Source organism: Hyposmocoma kahamanoa, unplaced genomic scaffold (genome assembly GCF_003589595.1).
Source record: "Hyposmocoma kahamanoa isolate Upper Pololo Valley unplaced genomic scaffold, ASM358959v1 65, whole genome shotgun sequence".
In the NCBI taxonomy this organism is placed as follows: Eukaryota; Metazoa; Arthropoda; class Insecta; order Lepidoptera; family Cosmopterigidae; genus Hyposmocoma; species Hyposmocoma kahamanoa.
In genome coordinates this window covers 7155692-7175245 of record NW_020653853.1, presented here as the reverse complement: position 1 = coordinate 7175245, position 19554 = coordinate 7155692, and the positions used below count along the sequence as shown (strand labels likewise).

Below are 19554 nucleotides of genomic sequence, written 5' to 3'. Positions count from 1 at the left end.
AGCAAGGGCCCAAGAGACGAAGACGAAGAACGGGAAAGACGAAGTGGCACTCGGTGCGTTGAAATTACAGCGTTGCGTTGACGCAATGCACCGGCATCGCCTATGTGGCATTGCTCTTAGTCAGTGAATAGTTGTCAAACTAGTGTTTTGGTGCCTTTGTGCCTTCGGCGGGTAAGCGTAGACGACCTGTCAACCTAGTATAAATGCATAATGGTATGAAATTTTGCTATGAAATAAAATTATTATAGACTCGGCAGTTTTGTGATACCGACGTTATTATTATAAACAACACCTTAAAATAACAAAATTCAAAAACAAATAAAAAATTAGGTTGATGCTCGATCTCTACCAAGCTAAATAAACAAACAATTTAATTTGTTTATTGTTGTGGATGGTAAGTAAAACGATATTGCCATTTGATCTTCAGAGTTCAAACCCTCGATAAATGTTCTGTTGGCTCCAGGATATTTGGCGCCAAGACTAATGAAAATGGTTTGTTTACGGGAACACAATGACCCAATTTTGTACGACATTTTATTCGTCCATCTCCAACCGTCTACTTGAGATAAACAAGACAGAAGAAAGAGTGTTAATGACGCGTAACACATTTTATGTGCTACAATTCGTCACTGAAAATGAACAAAAAACTGTTGGAAAAATGTTCTTCCCAGAGACATTTCCTGTTCACATTTTTAAGACTAAAATTCTTGAAATGCTTTTCGTGTCAAAGTACAATAAAATAGATCCGAATAGAACCTTTAGCTGTGTCTAGTCTATTTTAAACGTGCTCAGGCAAAACGTTCGTGTGAATACAGGTGTTCCTTTTAACGTTAAAGTGTTTGTTGAAAATCTGGAGAACAACAGCGTAGGAGTGTAAGCAAAACATGTTTTCGTATGTGTTGAAACTCGCAAACGTCAACAAGTTTTGGCAAAGAAATAAACCACGAAACTTCACGAAACAAATGTAGGTCAAAAAGTCACATACCCTCTGGCTCTCATGCTTACCTTATTTTCGTTCCGCTTCTTTGTTCCATAATGAATAAAATAACGCAACAAATAAAGGACATAAATGTGCATGAAGGGAGACAAATTAGGGGTTTGAACTCAACATAGCTCAAGATAAACCGGATGCGGAACTAACGAGCAATTTCGGCTGCTGACTAAACGCTAGATTGCCTGAAAATAACATACCCAATACTCGCTTGAGAATTCTCTAAAGTATATAGCTATGTATAACGAGTGAAAGGGTTTCATTGTTCCGTGGAAGAATTAATTAAAGATAAAGGTGAATGTATAACAAAATACGAACATTTACAGTTGAAATTGAGTTTCTGAAACTACACACAATCTACGGTACTTAACTTAATTTAAGTGGAAGCACAGGCAGTAGCCATATAGAATGAGGTCATTGTTACTTTTGTCGCAAAAGATACATAACAGATAGGAACACGATATATTTTTGCATAAGAAATAAATAGTGTCATACTTTCTTAGTCCGAAAAATATATGTCGTTGGTGTTACAGAGAAAGGGCGAAAGTGCTATTTCGAATTTTTTTTCATGGAAGCATTTTTAGGTTTTAAAGACATTTTTAAAATATTTACGTCCTATTTTAAAATTCAATTTTGTTTCTAATTAAGTTTAAAATTGAATTTAAAGTAGGACGTAAATATTTTAAAACAGTAATGAAAAACTAAAACGTCTCCCGAAAAATTATACGAAATGGCGCTTTCGCCCTTTCTACAAAACACCGACGATGTGGTCATCATTCTTGTGTACGATAGTAAATATTATTATTAAATAACTATAACTTTTTATTAAAAAAGCGACCTTCAAAGTTTGTGAAATTACATCTGTTTGCCAAGTTTTATTGAAATTGGTTAGCAGAAAGTTGATGAAATCTGATAAACCAGATCCATTCCCTAATTTGCCATCCTTAGAGGTGGAATATTTTCATTAAATTTGAATGGGATCACTTAATATATAATGTTAAGTTATCAACACCTGCTAAGTTCACAGTTTAATAATTCACTGATAGTTTCAACAAAGATTCTTCCGGATGATTTACCTTAATATTAAGGATAATCCAGCGACAAACAAAGATTGACGAACAAGATATAATATTATCAAGAACGTTTCATTAAATCGTTTCATGACAACTAGGAATTGTTGAATTAAGTCATACAAAACCATTGTTGTTTCAATTCGTGCGTTATACGAATTGAAACAACATCGTATAAATGATATCATTTACATTTACGAGTTTATTTAGAAAACCACAAAAGAATTCCACCGTCAGGTAGAACGCGATTCATTTATTTTTTTCTGAACAAACGAATTTGAAAAAAGCTAACGAGGGTCTCTTCGGGGCTGAATAGGGTTGGCTTACTGCATTTCCCTTTGAAAGAGGCCGAGAAAAAATAATAACCGCTTATTGAATAATGGAATGTAATTAGAAATTATAAACTCGCAAAAGAATTTTATTACAAAAAGAAATGGAACCATGAATTAAAAAAGAAATCTTTTGACACATTTGAACACATTGAATAGCTAAATAAAAACCGGACTCTAATCATATAGGTAGACATTAGATAAGAGCCTCTACGAAATTTATTTAGATTTTAGGAAAATCCCAGTTGTCTCAATTTCATATTAATGCCACTCATTTTTATGCATAAGTCAGGAAGAAGTATTTACATTTTGGAAAGTTTCGATTGAGTCAGACATCTACATATATATCTTCACGAAAGGAGCCTCCCAGCACGACGTACCATTCTTTTCTGTACGTCTGACGCACCCTGGGCAATAATCGACGAGTAGCGTACGCCGATTGTCTTTTTTTTTTCATAATATCAAAAGACGGGACGAACAAGTGCTGCGCCTGATGGTAAGCTACACGCCTGTCCATAACAGTTACAATACCTCTCAGCTCTTTAAATCGCAAAGATCTGAGGTTACCACTGCGCTCGTCATCCTGAGACATAAGTTGACAAGTCCCAGGTGCCTGTAATTTCACCAGCACCCTTCAAAACTGGAACACAGTAATGCTGACATTACTCCTTGGCGGCACAAATAGATAAGATGGCAGTTAGTTCCCTGGTCGAACTCTTTCACAATGAGCTCTACTGTTATTAAATTACTGCTATTAATCCATACTTTGGTGTACTAATCCTTACACCATGATGGCAAACATTACAGCGTACGCCATCGATACGATAAAAAGAAGAAGAAGTCTTTACATTTAGCCTTTCGATATGGAAAGTCGAGTATTATAAGTTCTTTGGAACTATACTGTCTGTGGAATATTAGTATCTAAGTGTCGATACAACCTCAAATGGCTTTGGTTGATTCCGCATAACAGAGAAAGTGTCGAAACAATCACTTTGGAAAAAATATATAGTAAAATTAAGGATATACACTGATTGGTATATACCACATATATACATACATACATACGTTGACACGATTCCTAAAAGTTTTCACGACAGAAAAGTAACACAAACTTACCTCGAAATTTTACAAGAAAACAGCTGTATTTAAAAGGTACTTTACATATACCAATGATTTTTTTTATATCAACTGAACTATATACAACACGTATACGATATACATTTTTCAAATGGCTTTCATTTCGTTTGTAAAAAAGTAAATTCTGAAATAATGCCATAGTCCCGGCCGCTCGACCCAAGCAAAATTAACCGAGTACATACGGGATGAAATTGAATTCGAGCTGAGGTAGTACAGACTCTTAAAAGATGACTCGGTATCGAGTTCTTCGGGTTTCGCTATTGTTACACATTGAACATGAAACTATATTTTCGGATCAAAACGCGCCCAGGTATTTGTTTCTTCAAACAATCCTATGGTGACTCAGTCTTTAATAGTTGTTTTCGTCAGCAATTTTCATAGACTCTCCCGTTATTGAAAATAAAAGGATCATAAAGTCTGTATTTAGGAAAGGCCAAATTTAAGAAGATTTAAAATAAAACAGTCACATATGAATTAATCTTCTACCCACACAGCCCACACAATAAAATTGCCGTGAAATACACCCGTCGCTTTCAAAAGTAACGCGTAAGGACTTGAGTATGTCATGATCATGATCCTGCTTTCACACAAATGCTTTTGCACATACGCATGTAAAACGATGGAATATAACTGACACCAATAAAAATCAATTGTGTAATTAATAGAGTCAGGCGCTACTTTGCGGAAGTCATTGTTAATAAAAATGGAAGTAAATTAATTTGCTACTTCGCGAATTTGAAAAATTCAAAATTTTTAAAAGTCAATTACGCTTTGCTTCACAATAAATCTGAAACTAAAGAAAGAAAAAGATATTAAAAAACCGCTTATAGAGTGTTCTAGATCTCGTTTTGCTGATTTCTGATACGTTAATAACTCAATTTCGCTAAAAATGTGATTACGTTAGGCTGGTTTCAGAGCAGTGGGGAATTATCTGCGGACTGTCCGCTCGGGGCACTGCGGCGGAGTAAAACGTGTGGCGTTAGGACATGGTTTTACAGTGACGCGGACTGCTCCGCGTGAACTCCGCTTCAGCCGCCCATGCGTTCATTGTAGGGACACGAACGTACGCACAGCTGTGAAACCAAACTTATTTATTTATTTTACATACATAAGCTAGCAACTATCATTACAGGACTAACCTAATGCAATAGTGTAGCTAAAATTACCCTTGTTCAACATTATTTACAAACATTAATATTATATTCAAAAATTCTATTGCATCTACTAAAATTATATTATAACATATTAAATTACAAACTGATATTATATTCCATAACATATTAGAAATAAAGATATTTTATTGAACTCACACAGAGAACAGGTAATTAGGTCAAGTTTCCCATCAATAACGTTCGAAGTCCTCATCCCTCGTGTCAGCGGTGCCCTGTCCAGCAGGTTGGTTCTCGCACGAGGAATCGCCAACAACTAAGGCCGGCGCTGGCGCCCCACATACCCATCAGGAGCGCAAAGACGCACACGACTCAAAATCTCTGCATTGTATGTCTTGCCTCTTAACAATTGAAACACATACAAACCCAATGCTAACTCCCTCCGTACCCCCACTTCGTTGTACCCCCACCATACCCATAATAAATAGGTTAGGATACATCAAAGCATAGAAAGGAAATATCCCGTATAGCCTTGCATATAAATATTTTGTAAATTTGTTTTGTATGATTGCGGAGGGCATTATACGTAGTTGGCAAGTGTATGCTAAGGTCGACCTCATCCCATGTCTCCTTACACTCTACTGTCGCTGACTGTCAGCGTTGGTTTGCTTGAAAACAAAAACAAATATACGCGTTTTAGATTAGAAAAAAAAGCCTTTTTTTTGTAATTTGTAATTGCCTTCGTGGCCGAAAGATTACCATGCTGATCTGCCACGCAGAGATCCCGGGTTCGATTCCCGGGCCAGATATTTTTACAGATATTTATATAGAAACCAGAAAACACGAAATTGACATAACCGTTTTAGTAGCAGTAGAGGTCCGTGTGAAAGAGTTCGTCCAGGAAAGTACGTACGTAAGTATGAGCATTACTGCTTTCCTGTTCTGAAGATAAGTGTGAAATTATAGGCACATGAGACTCTCAACTTACATATGTCTCAGGGTGACTGGCAAAGTGGCAGTAAGTACCTCATCTTTGCGATTTAAAGCTCTGAGTGGCACTGCAACTGCTATGGACAAGCGTGTCGCTTACCACCGCGTGGTGGTAACAACTTGATCGTCCCATATAATATAAAAATATATACAAAAGATATTTTTATAGAAACCAGAAAATACGAACGTAACGTGGTACCCCAAAATTTCCTGTCAACTTTGAACCATATTTTCACATATCGTTTCTTCGTCTCACTAACTCCCGCTGACGTCTTTGTCATAACTAAGTATGACGTACGATCTTACGCAGCGTTCAAAAGGAAACATTTTCCACTTATCGCCGTATGTCCACCTTTTTTTATACATGAATATAACTTATTATTAGAATACATACAGTAAGATATTTATTTTCTTTGACAATTATCATGATAATTGTTCGATAATTTTATTATCCGATTATTATCTATACTGATTCATACTCGTCTCTTTAATTTTTCACTAAAAATGACAAAGAGTGAGAAAACTAAATAAACACGAAGAAAAATGTTTAGGAAAACGAATTGGTTTCTGACCATTTTAAATTGCCATTTGATACGTTTGGATACGCTTCTAATACAAACACATGGCACGACATAGCTAGCGTTAACATACTATGTTGTTCCAATTAATATCAAGATAATTATCATTGTCATTGATAATTATCATGATAATTATGATAATTGTCATTGATAATTATCATTTCCTACCCTAAATACTGCAAAAGACACTATTTTTTTCGAACCTAAATCGAATATATTTGTTATTCCAAACAGACAAATTGAAAATGCGGTATCTCAAAAAAAAAAACTTTAGTAACTTTAGTTAATTATTGATAGTAGCAGTACAGCTCCTTGTGTAAGGGTTCGTCCAGGGAAGTACTGCCACCTTACCTATTTCTACCGCCAACAGGAATGTCAGTGTTACTGTGTTTCGGTTTTGAAGGGTAAGTAAGGGTGCTGGTGAAATTACAGGCATATGGAACTTGTCAACTTATGTTTCAGGGTGACAGGTGCAGTGGCAGTGCCCCTTAGATTGTAATTACGATTTAAAGCTGAGTGGCACTGCAACTATTATGGACAGGCGTGTAGCTTACCATCAGGCGTACGGCTTGTTTGTCCCGTAACTTGATATTATAAAAAAAATACAAAGACCGAACACAGAAAAATTCATTGACTGACTGGACCAGTGACTGTTGCTACGCCGAAGCCACCGCTCTGAACCAATTGATCTACAGACCGAGTCAACAGACATAACGAGCTTCTTTATGTGTCTATTGCATACCATAGTATTAGGTTTTTTTAACGACTTTTGCCGCTGTCAGAATATATGAAAATCATGGTTATAAGACATCACGTAAAGTTCAGAATTGCGACATTTACATTAATATTAGACATAACTGATGAGTTTATCATCTCAGTCAACCGTGACCGTAGGATCCTGTATAGGTCCCGAAACGTTGGTTCATTTAAAAAACAAGTAAGAAAAAAACCGTCGTAAAAATTTGCCTAATGAAAATTCTCTTTTAAGGCCCAGCAAACTACAATGGGGAATGCGCTAAACGCCCAATTCATTCATTGTACTAAATATAATTACACGTTTTAGACCTAAGCATTTATGCCCTCAAATTTGTATGAAAAACGCGGTATTTCTCTAGATACCCTATGATCATATAGAACATATCGGGCCATTACCGCCGACTCAGTGTTAGTGACAAAAAACAAAACAGTTTTTTTTATATCATATAAATGTGATACTAAATTGAATTTTGATATAATGAATTTCGTATAATGATTTTATAGTAATGAATTTCGTAACGGATTGTGTAATAGCTAATTTAAAAAAAAAAACAATTGATGTTAAGCCTATTTTGGCGCTTAGAATATTTTTTCTATCTCTATGTAAACATTTTTGAGGCTTTCAGGCGTTTAAGGTAGATAACACTTGCGATTAAAAATACGCAACAAGATGCAACACGACGAAAATGAGATGTGTGGTGTCAGGTGAGATAACAAATGGGGTCGCTTACGTTATGATTTGTTAATATTGATTCTGTCATTAAAACTAAAATATAAAAAAAAAACAGTTGAGCTAACGATAAACTAAGCTTTGCTATAATTTCTATTTGATGTAGTTTTGGCGGGAAATGTGAAAGCATCGTTATAATTTAAAACATCATTTGCAATAAAAAACGCTGTTTAAGTAAACATGTCGCCTACGATAAGTCGGCGGTCATGGCTCGATATAGCGTAAATTTGGATGCTATATTTCATTACAATATACACCGGGCACTTTAGAGTCTATACTACCTCAGCTTGAATTAAATTTTTCCCATACTAATACGGTCCATTATGCTTGGGTTTATTTCATAATTTATTCTTTCACAAACGAAATTACGGCCATTTGAAAATGTATACGTAAACTATACGTGTTCTATTTAGTTTAGTTGATATAAAAAAAATCATTGGTATATGTAAAGTACCTATTGAATGCAGCGGTTTTCTTGTAAAATTTCGAGGAAAGTTTGTTTGAGTTTTTTTTTTCTATATTTTGCAATTTTTTTTCCAAAGTAATTTCACTGACATATGACACTGTTATGCGGAATCAACCAAAACCATTTGAGGTTGTATAGACTCTTATCACAGAAATGATACTGTCTAGGTCTAAATCACTTCACATATTATATACAGTTTGATGTACATGGGGCCTAAGAGGTCTTATGTAAATACTCACTCTAAATCATCGAGTATATAACCAGAAATACAGGCGAAATAAGGGCCATCCATCCCTGGCAACTTATGATGCAAATGGGCCTTATATCACTTTTAAATATCAATTCCCGTTTGACCTGAAATAACAAATTAGAAAGCTGTAATAGTACAGCGCTAACAACTGACCTGTGTGTACGACTCCGTATATTCCAAAAATATTCTGTATTTATTGTAATAAAGATAATATCTCTAACTATGAGGGGCTGACCCATTCGGTAGTGAGGGAAAAACAGCAAAACATTTAATTACGAAATAAACGGAATCACATTTCATCGGTAATTAAGTATTAAATATGTAATTTTTCAATTAACGTCTTTTATAGCAAAGCTCAAGCTAACGACACCTTTTGTTCGTTCGTTCGTTTTGTTTGTTCACTCAATTGACGACACCCGTCATTTGTTTCGAATTCGGGCCGGCCAACCGGTGCGCAGTTGTCATTGTAATGATTTGGCAGAATAGTTTTCAAACAAATTAAATGACATTTCGTCTCTATTTCTGGTTGTATACTCGATCCTCTAAATACATAGGTAGAGTAAGTAAACTTACTTGTTTCTCTGGGTGTAGAGTCATATTCTATACACTTTTTAAATACAAAGCAACTGAACATTGTACACACGACCCGCTTTGAAAGTATTCAAACCGAACTATTATAAGCATATTGAAAAACAATCAATACATCATTAGGATGCAAGGTGGAGGGTATCTTGGAAGTGGCACAATCGTTTAACGTCACCGAAATCAATGTTCCATTATAATGTAGCAACATTAGAGGCACGAGTGTATTCTGTATAACACGTACATAGTTTGTTTTGGTATATTGGGTGCAATCGCTAAGTGTGACCAAGCTATTATTCCGGTAATATAAGGGATATCAAAAACCTTTAAACTGATATCGAAAGAACGTACCTAATGAGTAAAACGACATCAATAACTTTAAAAAAAAACTAGAAATATCCAAAACTTTAATGTTATACGCTCTTATACATTATATGTATATGACATTCGTAAAGAGGCTGTAGTTTCGAACAACTGCTTTGAATACTAAATTTTGTACTTAAAAATAATATCATTTTGTTTTTATAAAATTAAAAGATAGATTTATATTTTATTGTAGCAGTTTGGTTATCTGTAAACTCATTTTTACCTCTTAAAGTAGGTCAACTAAAGTTTCTCTATGAACGGCGTATTAAATGTTTAACGATAAAATTTTGGATATTACTAGTTTGATTTAAAAAAGTTATAATTCATAATAATAATAATAATAATAATAATAATAATAAATACGATAATAATAATAATAATAATAACAATAATAATCATTTATTTCGGAACTGGCTCCATAGATTGTTAGTTAAAATTACAAAATGCTTAATTCTAAGGGTTAGTTACACAATACAAAAATACAAAAAACAAAATAAAAAAGAAACAAAATCCAAACATTTACAAAAAAAATCTTCGATCCGGCGGGATTCGAACGGAAGCCACAGAATGAACCAGCGGACCTCACGAATTTTCCTAGGAGCTTGTTGTTGAATCTTTGTATTTGGTCTTTCAACGACTTTTTAATAATTAAAAAGAACAAGTGGAGAAATTTCATAAAAATAATTCAACATCAATTCAATTTTAATTTAAAAAGTTACTAATATCATTTTACTCACTAGGTAACGTACTTTCGATATCAGTTTAAAGGTTTTCGATATCTCTTATATTTACCAAATAATCGTCTGGGCACATGGAACGATTACAGCCTGTATAGTAAGCTGTTTAGAAATTATGTCTTACACGTACGTTGATAACGAAGTTTATAATTAATTAGTCAAGTTATCTATATCTTGATTAATAAAAATAAGCATAGTATTTTCAAGAACAGAAATATGAAGGCGCATTTGAATTAATTAAAATAAAATTATTTCAATTGATTCATATTTTGATACCATGCGACCTTCGTAAAATTGAGCACTTAAAATACTTTTTTAACAGTTAGCAATTACGAAAAGAATTTAATTCTAAATTTAAATTTAAAATTGCAATGAATTTAATTTAAAAATAATATAAAAATACAATAACGTCAAAGAAAACTTAATTGAATTGTTTAACTAAGAGCCCAACGTCTCATTCGGGTAGGTAGGTACCTAATATAAGTAAACAAATGAGAACGTGGTTAAAAATAAGCATTTTTTACCGGTGGTGGTACAATGTACGTAGCAGGGTTGTTGCTGATGCAGGATTTCTACACATCAGCAGATGCTGATGCGGATACTGATATTATCTATTTTAAAAAATCGTGAACAATCATTATTGAGTCTACTTGAAAAAGCTTTTAATGAATTTGTTTTTTCCAATTTGTTGGCCTCCGTGGCCGAACGGTTATCATGCCGGACTGCCACGCAGAGGTCCCAGGTTCGATTCCCGGGCCGGGATAAATATTTATATGGCCTATATTTATTTCTCTCGTGAGTTTGGGTGTAATTTGTGGTTGTTTATGTGTGTCCATAGCACCCGCGAAAAAATAAGAAAACAATATTTTGTGACATTTGTCATAAAAAAATGAGCTTCCAGTAAATTAATCATACTGACATTTTCTCAAAGGTAAGAACTACGGCTGAGCTTTTTTTGGGCTTGTTTTTTTCTGGATGGTTTGTTACGACGCGAAAATCCGCAATGAATATTAGCATCAATCAATGCGGAGGCTGATGCTGAGGCTGATATTCGCAACAACCCTGGTACGTAGACGAAAATAAATCGTAAACTGCTAGGCAACCACACCCGTTACCTACTCTCAAACCAGGGAATTTCCTATACCATGACTATTAGAACCAATTCACAAAACCGGGACCTCCTCATCCAGCGTCCACAGTGCAAATCGTCACTTATGCGATTTTAGTTTTTTTTTTATGATACCAAGCGAAAAATCGAACAAATGGTAAGCGACACGCCTGTCCAAGCTTTAAATAGCAAAGATTTGAGGGGCACTGCAACTGACATAAGTTGGACAAGTTCCATGCGCCTGTAATTCTTACCCTTCAAAACCGGGAATCAGTAACGCTCGCATTACCGCTTGGCAGAATTTTTTTAAAAAGCCGCTCTTATGTCTAAAAGCGGTTACACACGGCGGCTTTTAGCAGCGACGCAAACGCGATGCAGTCGCTAATCGTCTATCTTTACACATATGCGCGCGACTGCATCGATACAAACGCGCGATTGCATCGGTAGACTTGAGATTCGTTAGCGATTGCAACGTTGCAATCGCGCGTTTGCATCGATGCAGTCGCGACACTCACTCACACTGTGACATTTTCTGGATTTCGAAATTATATCACACCTTCAATATCTACACATATCACTATCTCTACTGCACAAACAAATGTCATTCTAGGTATGAATAGGGTTATTAGGTCGAATCTTGGGGCACCGAGGTAGTCAAACAAAAAATCAGAATATACTTAATACCTAAATATATATAAAGTAACATCAAATTCATTCTCGCCGTCGAAATCACAATATAAATTATCGGCATCCAGGTGTGAGATCTGATTGACTTCGCTGAAATGACTATTTTACATAGACACATGCTTTTTTATACAGATATATTTTTTGATACTGAAACCTGGTGTACTTAGAGATTACAATGCGTGCAAGAATTGTAATAATTATCCACATTGTGCTACAGCGACTACACTGCATCGTATCATAGATATTTTGACTGATATTTATTTCCGTTGATACATGAGTTACGGTAAGCTGAGGGACAATTCGTATATTTGTGACAATAGGTATAAAAGGTGATAAGGCGAATATTTCAGCCAAATATAAGATAAATAATAACCTGTACTTTCTGAGTCGGGCGGACGATGCCGCTGCCTGCCAGTCCACCAGCACCCGCAACACGGCATGGCGCCTTGCACTTTGCATCAATCAGCCACACATTTTTTGTTTATTTTCAATTTTCTAAACATAACCCGTCATATCCACAAATTTATTAAACGGAAGATGAATTATCATCAAAACAAAGCAGAATCCTTAATAATATTTGACACAAAGTTCATTTAATGGGAAATGAAGTGGAATTCCATCAAAATGCGGTAAAACTTTTGACTGTACCCTAATGATTGACCCAACTAGAGTTGAAATTGTTCGATAAAGTTGACACAAACAAGAATATATAGGCAGAACGTCATGAATACGAAATTTCCCCATAAGATCGGCGGTCTGTTCGGAAAGGAACAAAGTGCGGGTACCGTGAAGCGGAGGCGGCCGCCGCCGACCGCGTTCTACGCTCAACTGATCTACCAGATGAGAGTTTCCCATTTTCACTGTCCTTTACTACAGTCGATTCCCACGCTTTTCTCGTTACGAAAAAGTATAATCCTTTTGTCGCGAAAAATACAATAATATACACATATATGGCTAAGGCTGTTGCGAGTGAAAGCGGTGGAAATTTCACGTTTAATGGTCAAATATATAAATTCATAAATTAGCATGAATAATAGCGGTAAGTATAATACTTGAGATTTATTAGAGTTCGAGATCAAGCAGTAATATTTTGTTTCTTATAGAAAACGAAATAAGATACATTTTGGTTGGTACGAATTTAAAAGTATTTGTTTTTTTGACATTAATTGATTAATTTTGCTCATCCTTACCCAAATACCAATTGACTTTTAAAATGTTTTTTCAATAAAAAGGAAAAATGTTTACCTTTATCCTGTAATGGTTGATTTAATTTATTTTACTCAAAAAATAAAAGATTGCAATCAAGTGGATTTTTAGGTTGTTTGGGGAATTCTTAATTGAATCAATCATAACATGATTAAAATCATTACCTATAATTGTTGCTGCACTTATTGCGCTTGACGTGGAAACAAATTTTCTTATCACCTTAAACAACATTTATCTTTCTTTTTTCGGTGTAGTATTTAAAACAGCTGTCAATCGGTTTTTGGTTTCGAAACTTTATTTAAATACTTACTTACTTAATAAAAAGTGTTTGTTTCTTCGGAAAACTATTACGAAAGTTAAAGAAATTTAATTTGATTTAATACTTATTACCTTAGAGGAAAATTTTGATAAAATTAAGGTTGGTAACCACCTCATGTCCAGTCCCTAAATACAATAACTATATTAAATTAGGTTTTATGTCACTATGAAAAAAAAGGATTTTTTTTTCGGTAGTATATTTTCAGGTAGTATAAACCATAGTAAGATGTAATTGTGACGTAGCATTTTCCCTGACGCACATATTCGCATAAGGGGATTGGAGCCTGACCAAATCCGACCAGTACATTTAAATGCACTTCGCATAAACAAGCAGCGACATTCACGATTTGCTAGAAATACCTAACACAAACGTTGTTAGTTTAACTGTGAACAACTTGCTATCATGCAATGGTTTGACTTCTTTCTTTTTTTTTTTATAGAAAACAATGTACGAAAACAAACTGATTGAATTATGTTATATCCTTCACGCGAAATAAAATACACACCTTAAAATGTTTGTAACTATCGGCCATTTTGTTTGTCACTTGCAGCCATTTTGTTTGCCGACTGATGGACGTCTCCACGGGCGATTTCGGTCCAGAAACACCAAAATAAACTTACCAAAACTCTTGTGATTGACCCGGGGATAACAGCTCATTTAAATTTTGCTGAACATAATTAAAAGCTGTCATGATAGGATAGATCTCAAATAAAATTAAAATTTACTATCTTTCACTTACTGAAAACGAAAGACAGATCATCATGGTCAGCCAACATCAACTCACTGCTGGGCCTCTTCTTTATTGCGCCAATATTTTCGATCCTGCGCTATTCGAGCGCGATCCCGCAAATCTGAAGATATCGTCAGACCATCGAGCTGTTGGTCTGCCCACTGGCCTTTTTACTCTTCTTGGCCACCACTCCGTGATTGCTTTGGTCCATCGTCCGTCTTCGCGTCTAGCCAAATGCCTCGCCCACCTGCACCTTAACCTCGTGATGCGATTACCCACGTCATCGACTTTCGTTTTACGTCTAATTTCGACGTTTGGTACACAATCCACGAGAGAGATGCTCATCATAGAACGCTCCATTGCTCTTAGTGTCACCTTAATTTTGTGCATATTTTGCTTAATGAGCGCCCATGTGTCCGCACCGTAGGTGAGGATCGGTAAGACACATTAATTATAGACCTTAGTCTTCTGGCACTGTGAGAGTTTCGACGTAAAGACGTCCTCTAGCTTACCAAAAGCAGTCAGCCCACCCTAAACCGAAACGACTTTCGATCTCCTTAACCTGAGCTTAATGATCAAAGGATAACGATGTCCTAGATATACAGCGTGTCCCAAAATTCAACGATAAGCGGGCGCTGGAGGGTGGACCTGCGCATAACTACTTGAGGAAAAATAAGAAAAAAATCTATCTCATTTTTTTTTCAATTACGATAAAAAAATTTATTACGATAAAACAATTTTTAAAAAAACTTACCGCAGTGGTGTCCATACTTTTTTTTTACAAAACGATGAGTGAAAGTCGACTGAAGGTAAAAATATTTCAAAATTTTAAGGAAAAAAAATATTTTGATGGATTTTTGTGTAAAACTGCAGGCATTCTAGGGTTTTTAAGAGTTGTGGTAGATAGCAGTACTACTTAGGTGGCCGTTAAAATTAAAACATCAGAAATATCTGAAAAAATGTGGTCGTGGTGATTCAAAATATCATTAAGGGAGTAAATTTTCGAAGAATAACAATTTTTTTATCGTAATTGAAAAAAAATGAGATAGATTTTTTTTCTTATTTTTCCTTAAGTAGTTATGCGCAGGTCCACCCTCCAGCGCCCGCTTATCGTTGAATTTTGGGACACGCTGTATGTAATCGCTGATAGATAACACTGAACTTAAAGAAGACTTAATTTGCGTTCCCCGGAATCGATGTCGATTATAGCAGCATATATCATATAAATTAAGAACTTAAATGTCTTATTATTATAATTCAAATTCAAATTCTTTATTGCCAATCATGTTGTACATTTGTAGTTATTAAAGTGTTGTTATGAACCAAAAGAACCCTGCAAGGACGCTGCAATGTTAAAAATTAAACTAAATTTATTCACATGAAAAAATAATTAAAATTGGTCCATATTAAAATAAAATTAAAAATTTAATTGAATTACAAAATAATTAAATACAATAAAATTAGGCTAATGAAACATACTAAGTAAATTATAAAATTAAAATTAAATTTAACTACGCATATATTATGAAAAATTGATTGAATAAAACTCCAAAAATAAACATTAACAATCCTGATAGAAATAAAATTCTAATTAATTATTTAAATATTCCTAAAGTGAATAAAAACACTTTCGAATAGAGGTACATTTTCAACATGTTTTTAAATTTAATTCCATTTCCTTCAGCTATTCTATAACTTTTGTTAACAATCGCTTGATGTTTACTATATGACTATTATATTTATGACGTCACTGATACAGTGCACGAACGGAGCCTTCCATCGCACGACGTACCATTAATATCATGTACATCTGACGCACCCTGGGTAACAATCGGCAAGTCCCTTGTGCCGAATCCTTTCACCACGATGGCAAACATAGTGTATGCCAACAATACGATAAGGAGAAGACTGTTAGTCTTTCAACACTTCAAATTTATTTTGTTACTGTGCTAAACTGAATTGAGGTGAAATAAATATATACATATATACATATATCGTGAGATAAGAGTAGAGCTCACTCCCATTTTGTAGTTATTTGTATTGCTTTGTGATATGCTAAAATGTTGTAACCACTTGCGCTTTGTATAGAGAAATACTGCGTCAGAATGTGTGTTTCTGACCACAGTACGTACTTAGCCCGTTGAAAATATATAATGTATCCTAAAGTCAAATTTTTGGAGAAATACTACAAAAATAGAATTTGACAATTGCATTGTTACGTTTCGTTTCAATGTGTTATTCATTTTCATTCAAATTTTTACGCCAATCATTTCGCTCTGCAATTAAAACTTTTAACATAATAAACTGTTTAACATAGTAGAATTCTATATTTGAACCGTTCCATTCTGTTTTTCTTGAAAGCATGTACCTCATGTCAGTATCAAAAGAAAGTAACGTAGGTGTTTTAGTTCAGTTATTTAATGCGTATCGGTTCACAGATAATCCCTTGGCGTTCAAATTAATCGTTAACCACATAAACATACATTATCAATTTGTCGTTTCGATCAGTCTGAACCGGCATGTAGTGAAGTTAAAACGTCCCGTATATGGGGACCTTTAGACTTTCTCAATTTTTTTTTATCAAGTGACGGAACAAACAAGTTGCGCGTTTGGTAGTCAGCGACATGTCTATCCGTAACAGTTGCAGTATCACTTAGAGGTTTAAATCGCAAGGATGTAAGGCAAGGGGCACTGTCAATGGACCCTTCTTTTTTTAATAAACGTAATAGGGCCGTATTTGACATCCATCTCACCTGATAGAAAAAATATCTGACCTTCACCCTTTCGACACTGAAATGCTGTAATGCTCACATTATTGTTTTACGATAGAAATAGGTATGGCGGCAGTACTTCACTGGACAAACTCTTTCGCTCATTTTTAATAAACATGATCGTCTCTTTCCGTAAACGCCGAATAACTCCGTTGTTTAGACTAAAATTGTACAGGGGACTAATTCTCGTTCATTGCGACATTTTCTCGATCTCAAAATATTATTGCATATTCAATGTGTACAGAAAACATAACTAAAACAACTGTACAAAATTTTTTTTCTCCGTATCAAAAGAGATGCCAAATTGAAATGTTTTGAAACTTCTATTTTTAGTACATGCTTTGTTGGCATCGATTGTAATTATGTACAAATCAAGAATATTTAATAAGCCGTAGAATCCGTCTTATTTATAATAACTTTTTTATATAAAAAAAAGACCTTAAAAGTTCGTGGAATTACATCTATTGGCCAAGTTTTATTGAAATCGGTTACCGGAAAGTGCGCGAAACCGGATTCATCCCCTAGTGTGCCACCCTTAGAGGTAGAATATTTTCCTTTAAATTTTATACCAATACTGAGATACCCTCTTTCCAACAAAAAAAGAATCATCAAAATCGATTCACAAATTAACGAGCTATCGCGTTTCATACATACATATTAAAAAACAATACAGTCGAATTGAGAACCTCCTCCTTGTTTCTGAAGTCGGTTAAAAATTACTAACCATAATGAAACGAACGTTAAGTCGTTTAAGTGACAAAACAATGCCTTCGTTGAAAAGGCAAATTTTATGCGACATTTTGCCATATTCAAAGATAATGTAACCACTATGTTGCCATGTCCGTATTGTTTTCGACATCGCTTGAGTCATTTCGACCTGTACCACTCGTAACACGTCGAACGCTGAGAAGAGTCGACATATCGTTTCTGAGAATGGCAAAAACTGTATGCGATCGACTGATTTTGGTTTTTCGGACCGAATGGTTTAGTATGAAAATTACCGGGTCATGGCAGAACAATGTTTGAGTAACACTGCCTTAGACTATGGAAACCAACATGGGTAAAGAATAGTCTTCGTTATATTTTGACTCCTCGCAGCAAGCATTTGAGCCGACAAGAGACAATTACAATTGGGGAAATAGACTGAAAAACAATGTGATTGAAATAAACAGGATGTTGTTTAAGGTGACATATAACTTGTTTCCTCATAATACGTTCTGAATATATGAAGCACAATGAATGCAGCAACCGTTTTAAGTAATGAATTGAATCATGTATGATTGATTCTGTCAAGTTTTGTAGCAGTAGAGCTCCTTGAAAAAGAGTTCGTCCAGGAAAGTACTGCCATTTTACCTATTTCTGCCGCCAAGCGATAATGTGAGCATTATTGGGTTCCGGTTTTGAATGGTAATGGTGCTGGTGAGATTACAAGCACATGGGACTTGTCAAATCATGTCTCAGGGCGACGGGTGCAGTAGTAGTGGGATTCTGGTGGATCTGATACTTTTAAATTAAAATGCATTTTTAAAATATTCGATATTGAACATTGAAGTTTTCTTAAAAGGTTCCATCGTAAAAGGTTGATTTCGATATCTTTTAAAGATAAGTCATTGACTTATTGGTCAATGAGATAAGTTCTCCTTAGTAGGACGTAAACTCTCTGTTTTATGGTATAATAGATATCGTTATATTGAAAGGAAGCGTAGAAGGGGATCTTCTGAATATCCATAACTAATAAAACAGAGTACGTTCAAAACAACTGTAACGAGACTGGAATTCCAAATGACGGTGCAGAATTTTGACCGAAAATATTATTTATCAAACTGTGCGTGTGGTGAATTCAGTGATTATAATCCTTTTCTAACAATTTCTGCATCTCGTGATCATATACATATACATAATACATAGGCTGTAATTATTTTTCAACTGACGCAAAAAAAGTGGAGAACTATAAGTTTCAAGTCTGTGTATCGCATGTACACGCTGTGGCATCATAGCTCATAAACGGATGGATTGATCTCAAAACGATTTTTTATTTAATCGAAGGCTTATTAATCGGGTTGCAGTTAACTCAAAAATTTGAAAATCAGATTTATGAACACAGATTGGAACACATCCCCATATTTCACCCGAGAATCATTATGAGGGATGAGATTCAGATTTCAGTCGGTTTGTTAGGAAACAGAATTCTCGCTATTGGAAAGAAGACAAGCATTGTCAATCCATGAATGACGACTTCACACACGTCGAGTAACAGCTTGGAATATAATGAATTTGTTCAGGAATTGTAGAAATAATTGGACCTTACGTCTTTGAAGATACCAGGGATGATACTGTTACTGTGAATGGAAATCGCTCCGAGGATAAATACTTATTTGTTACCTCAAGTTGATCCATTGGTATAGAAGACATGTGGTTCTAACAAAATGGAGCACATGTCACGTATGAGACACATGACATTAATGAGACGAATGAGACCAACGTTTCGTTGTCAATCTCAAAAAATTGGCCCTCGAGATCACCGGATTTGACGGCTCCTGACATTTTTCTGTAAAGCTATCTGAGACAATGTGTCTGTGCTAACAGGCCAATAAGTCAGGAACATCCGAGTGTGTGACAAATCGCCAGGAGTATGCGAAAAG

General features: G+C 35.0%; 1 protein-coding gene across 2 annotated transcripts in view; it reads right to left on the bottom strand.

Annotated features, from left to right (window-relative positions):
• The window catches only part of LOC113231184 (cytochrome b5 reductase 4), a 159072-nt gene that overhangs the window by 137378 nt on the left and 2140 nt on the right, over positions 1 to 19554 (bottom strand). The window contains exon 1 of one of the 2 annotated variants that reach the window (XM_026465371.1): positions 12260 to 12326. The exons of the other annotated variant lie outside the window; for it this stretch is intronic. Coding sequence (XP_026321156.1) covers positions 12260 to 12326 — 67 coding nt within the window. Of the gene's footprint in view, positions 1 to 12259; positions 12327 to 19554 lie in introns of those variants that run through there. 2 annotated transcript variants of the gene reach the window in all.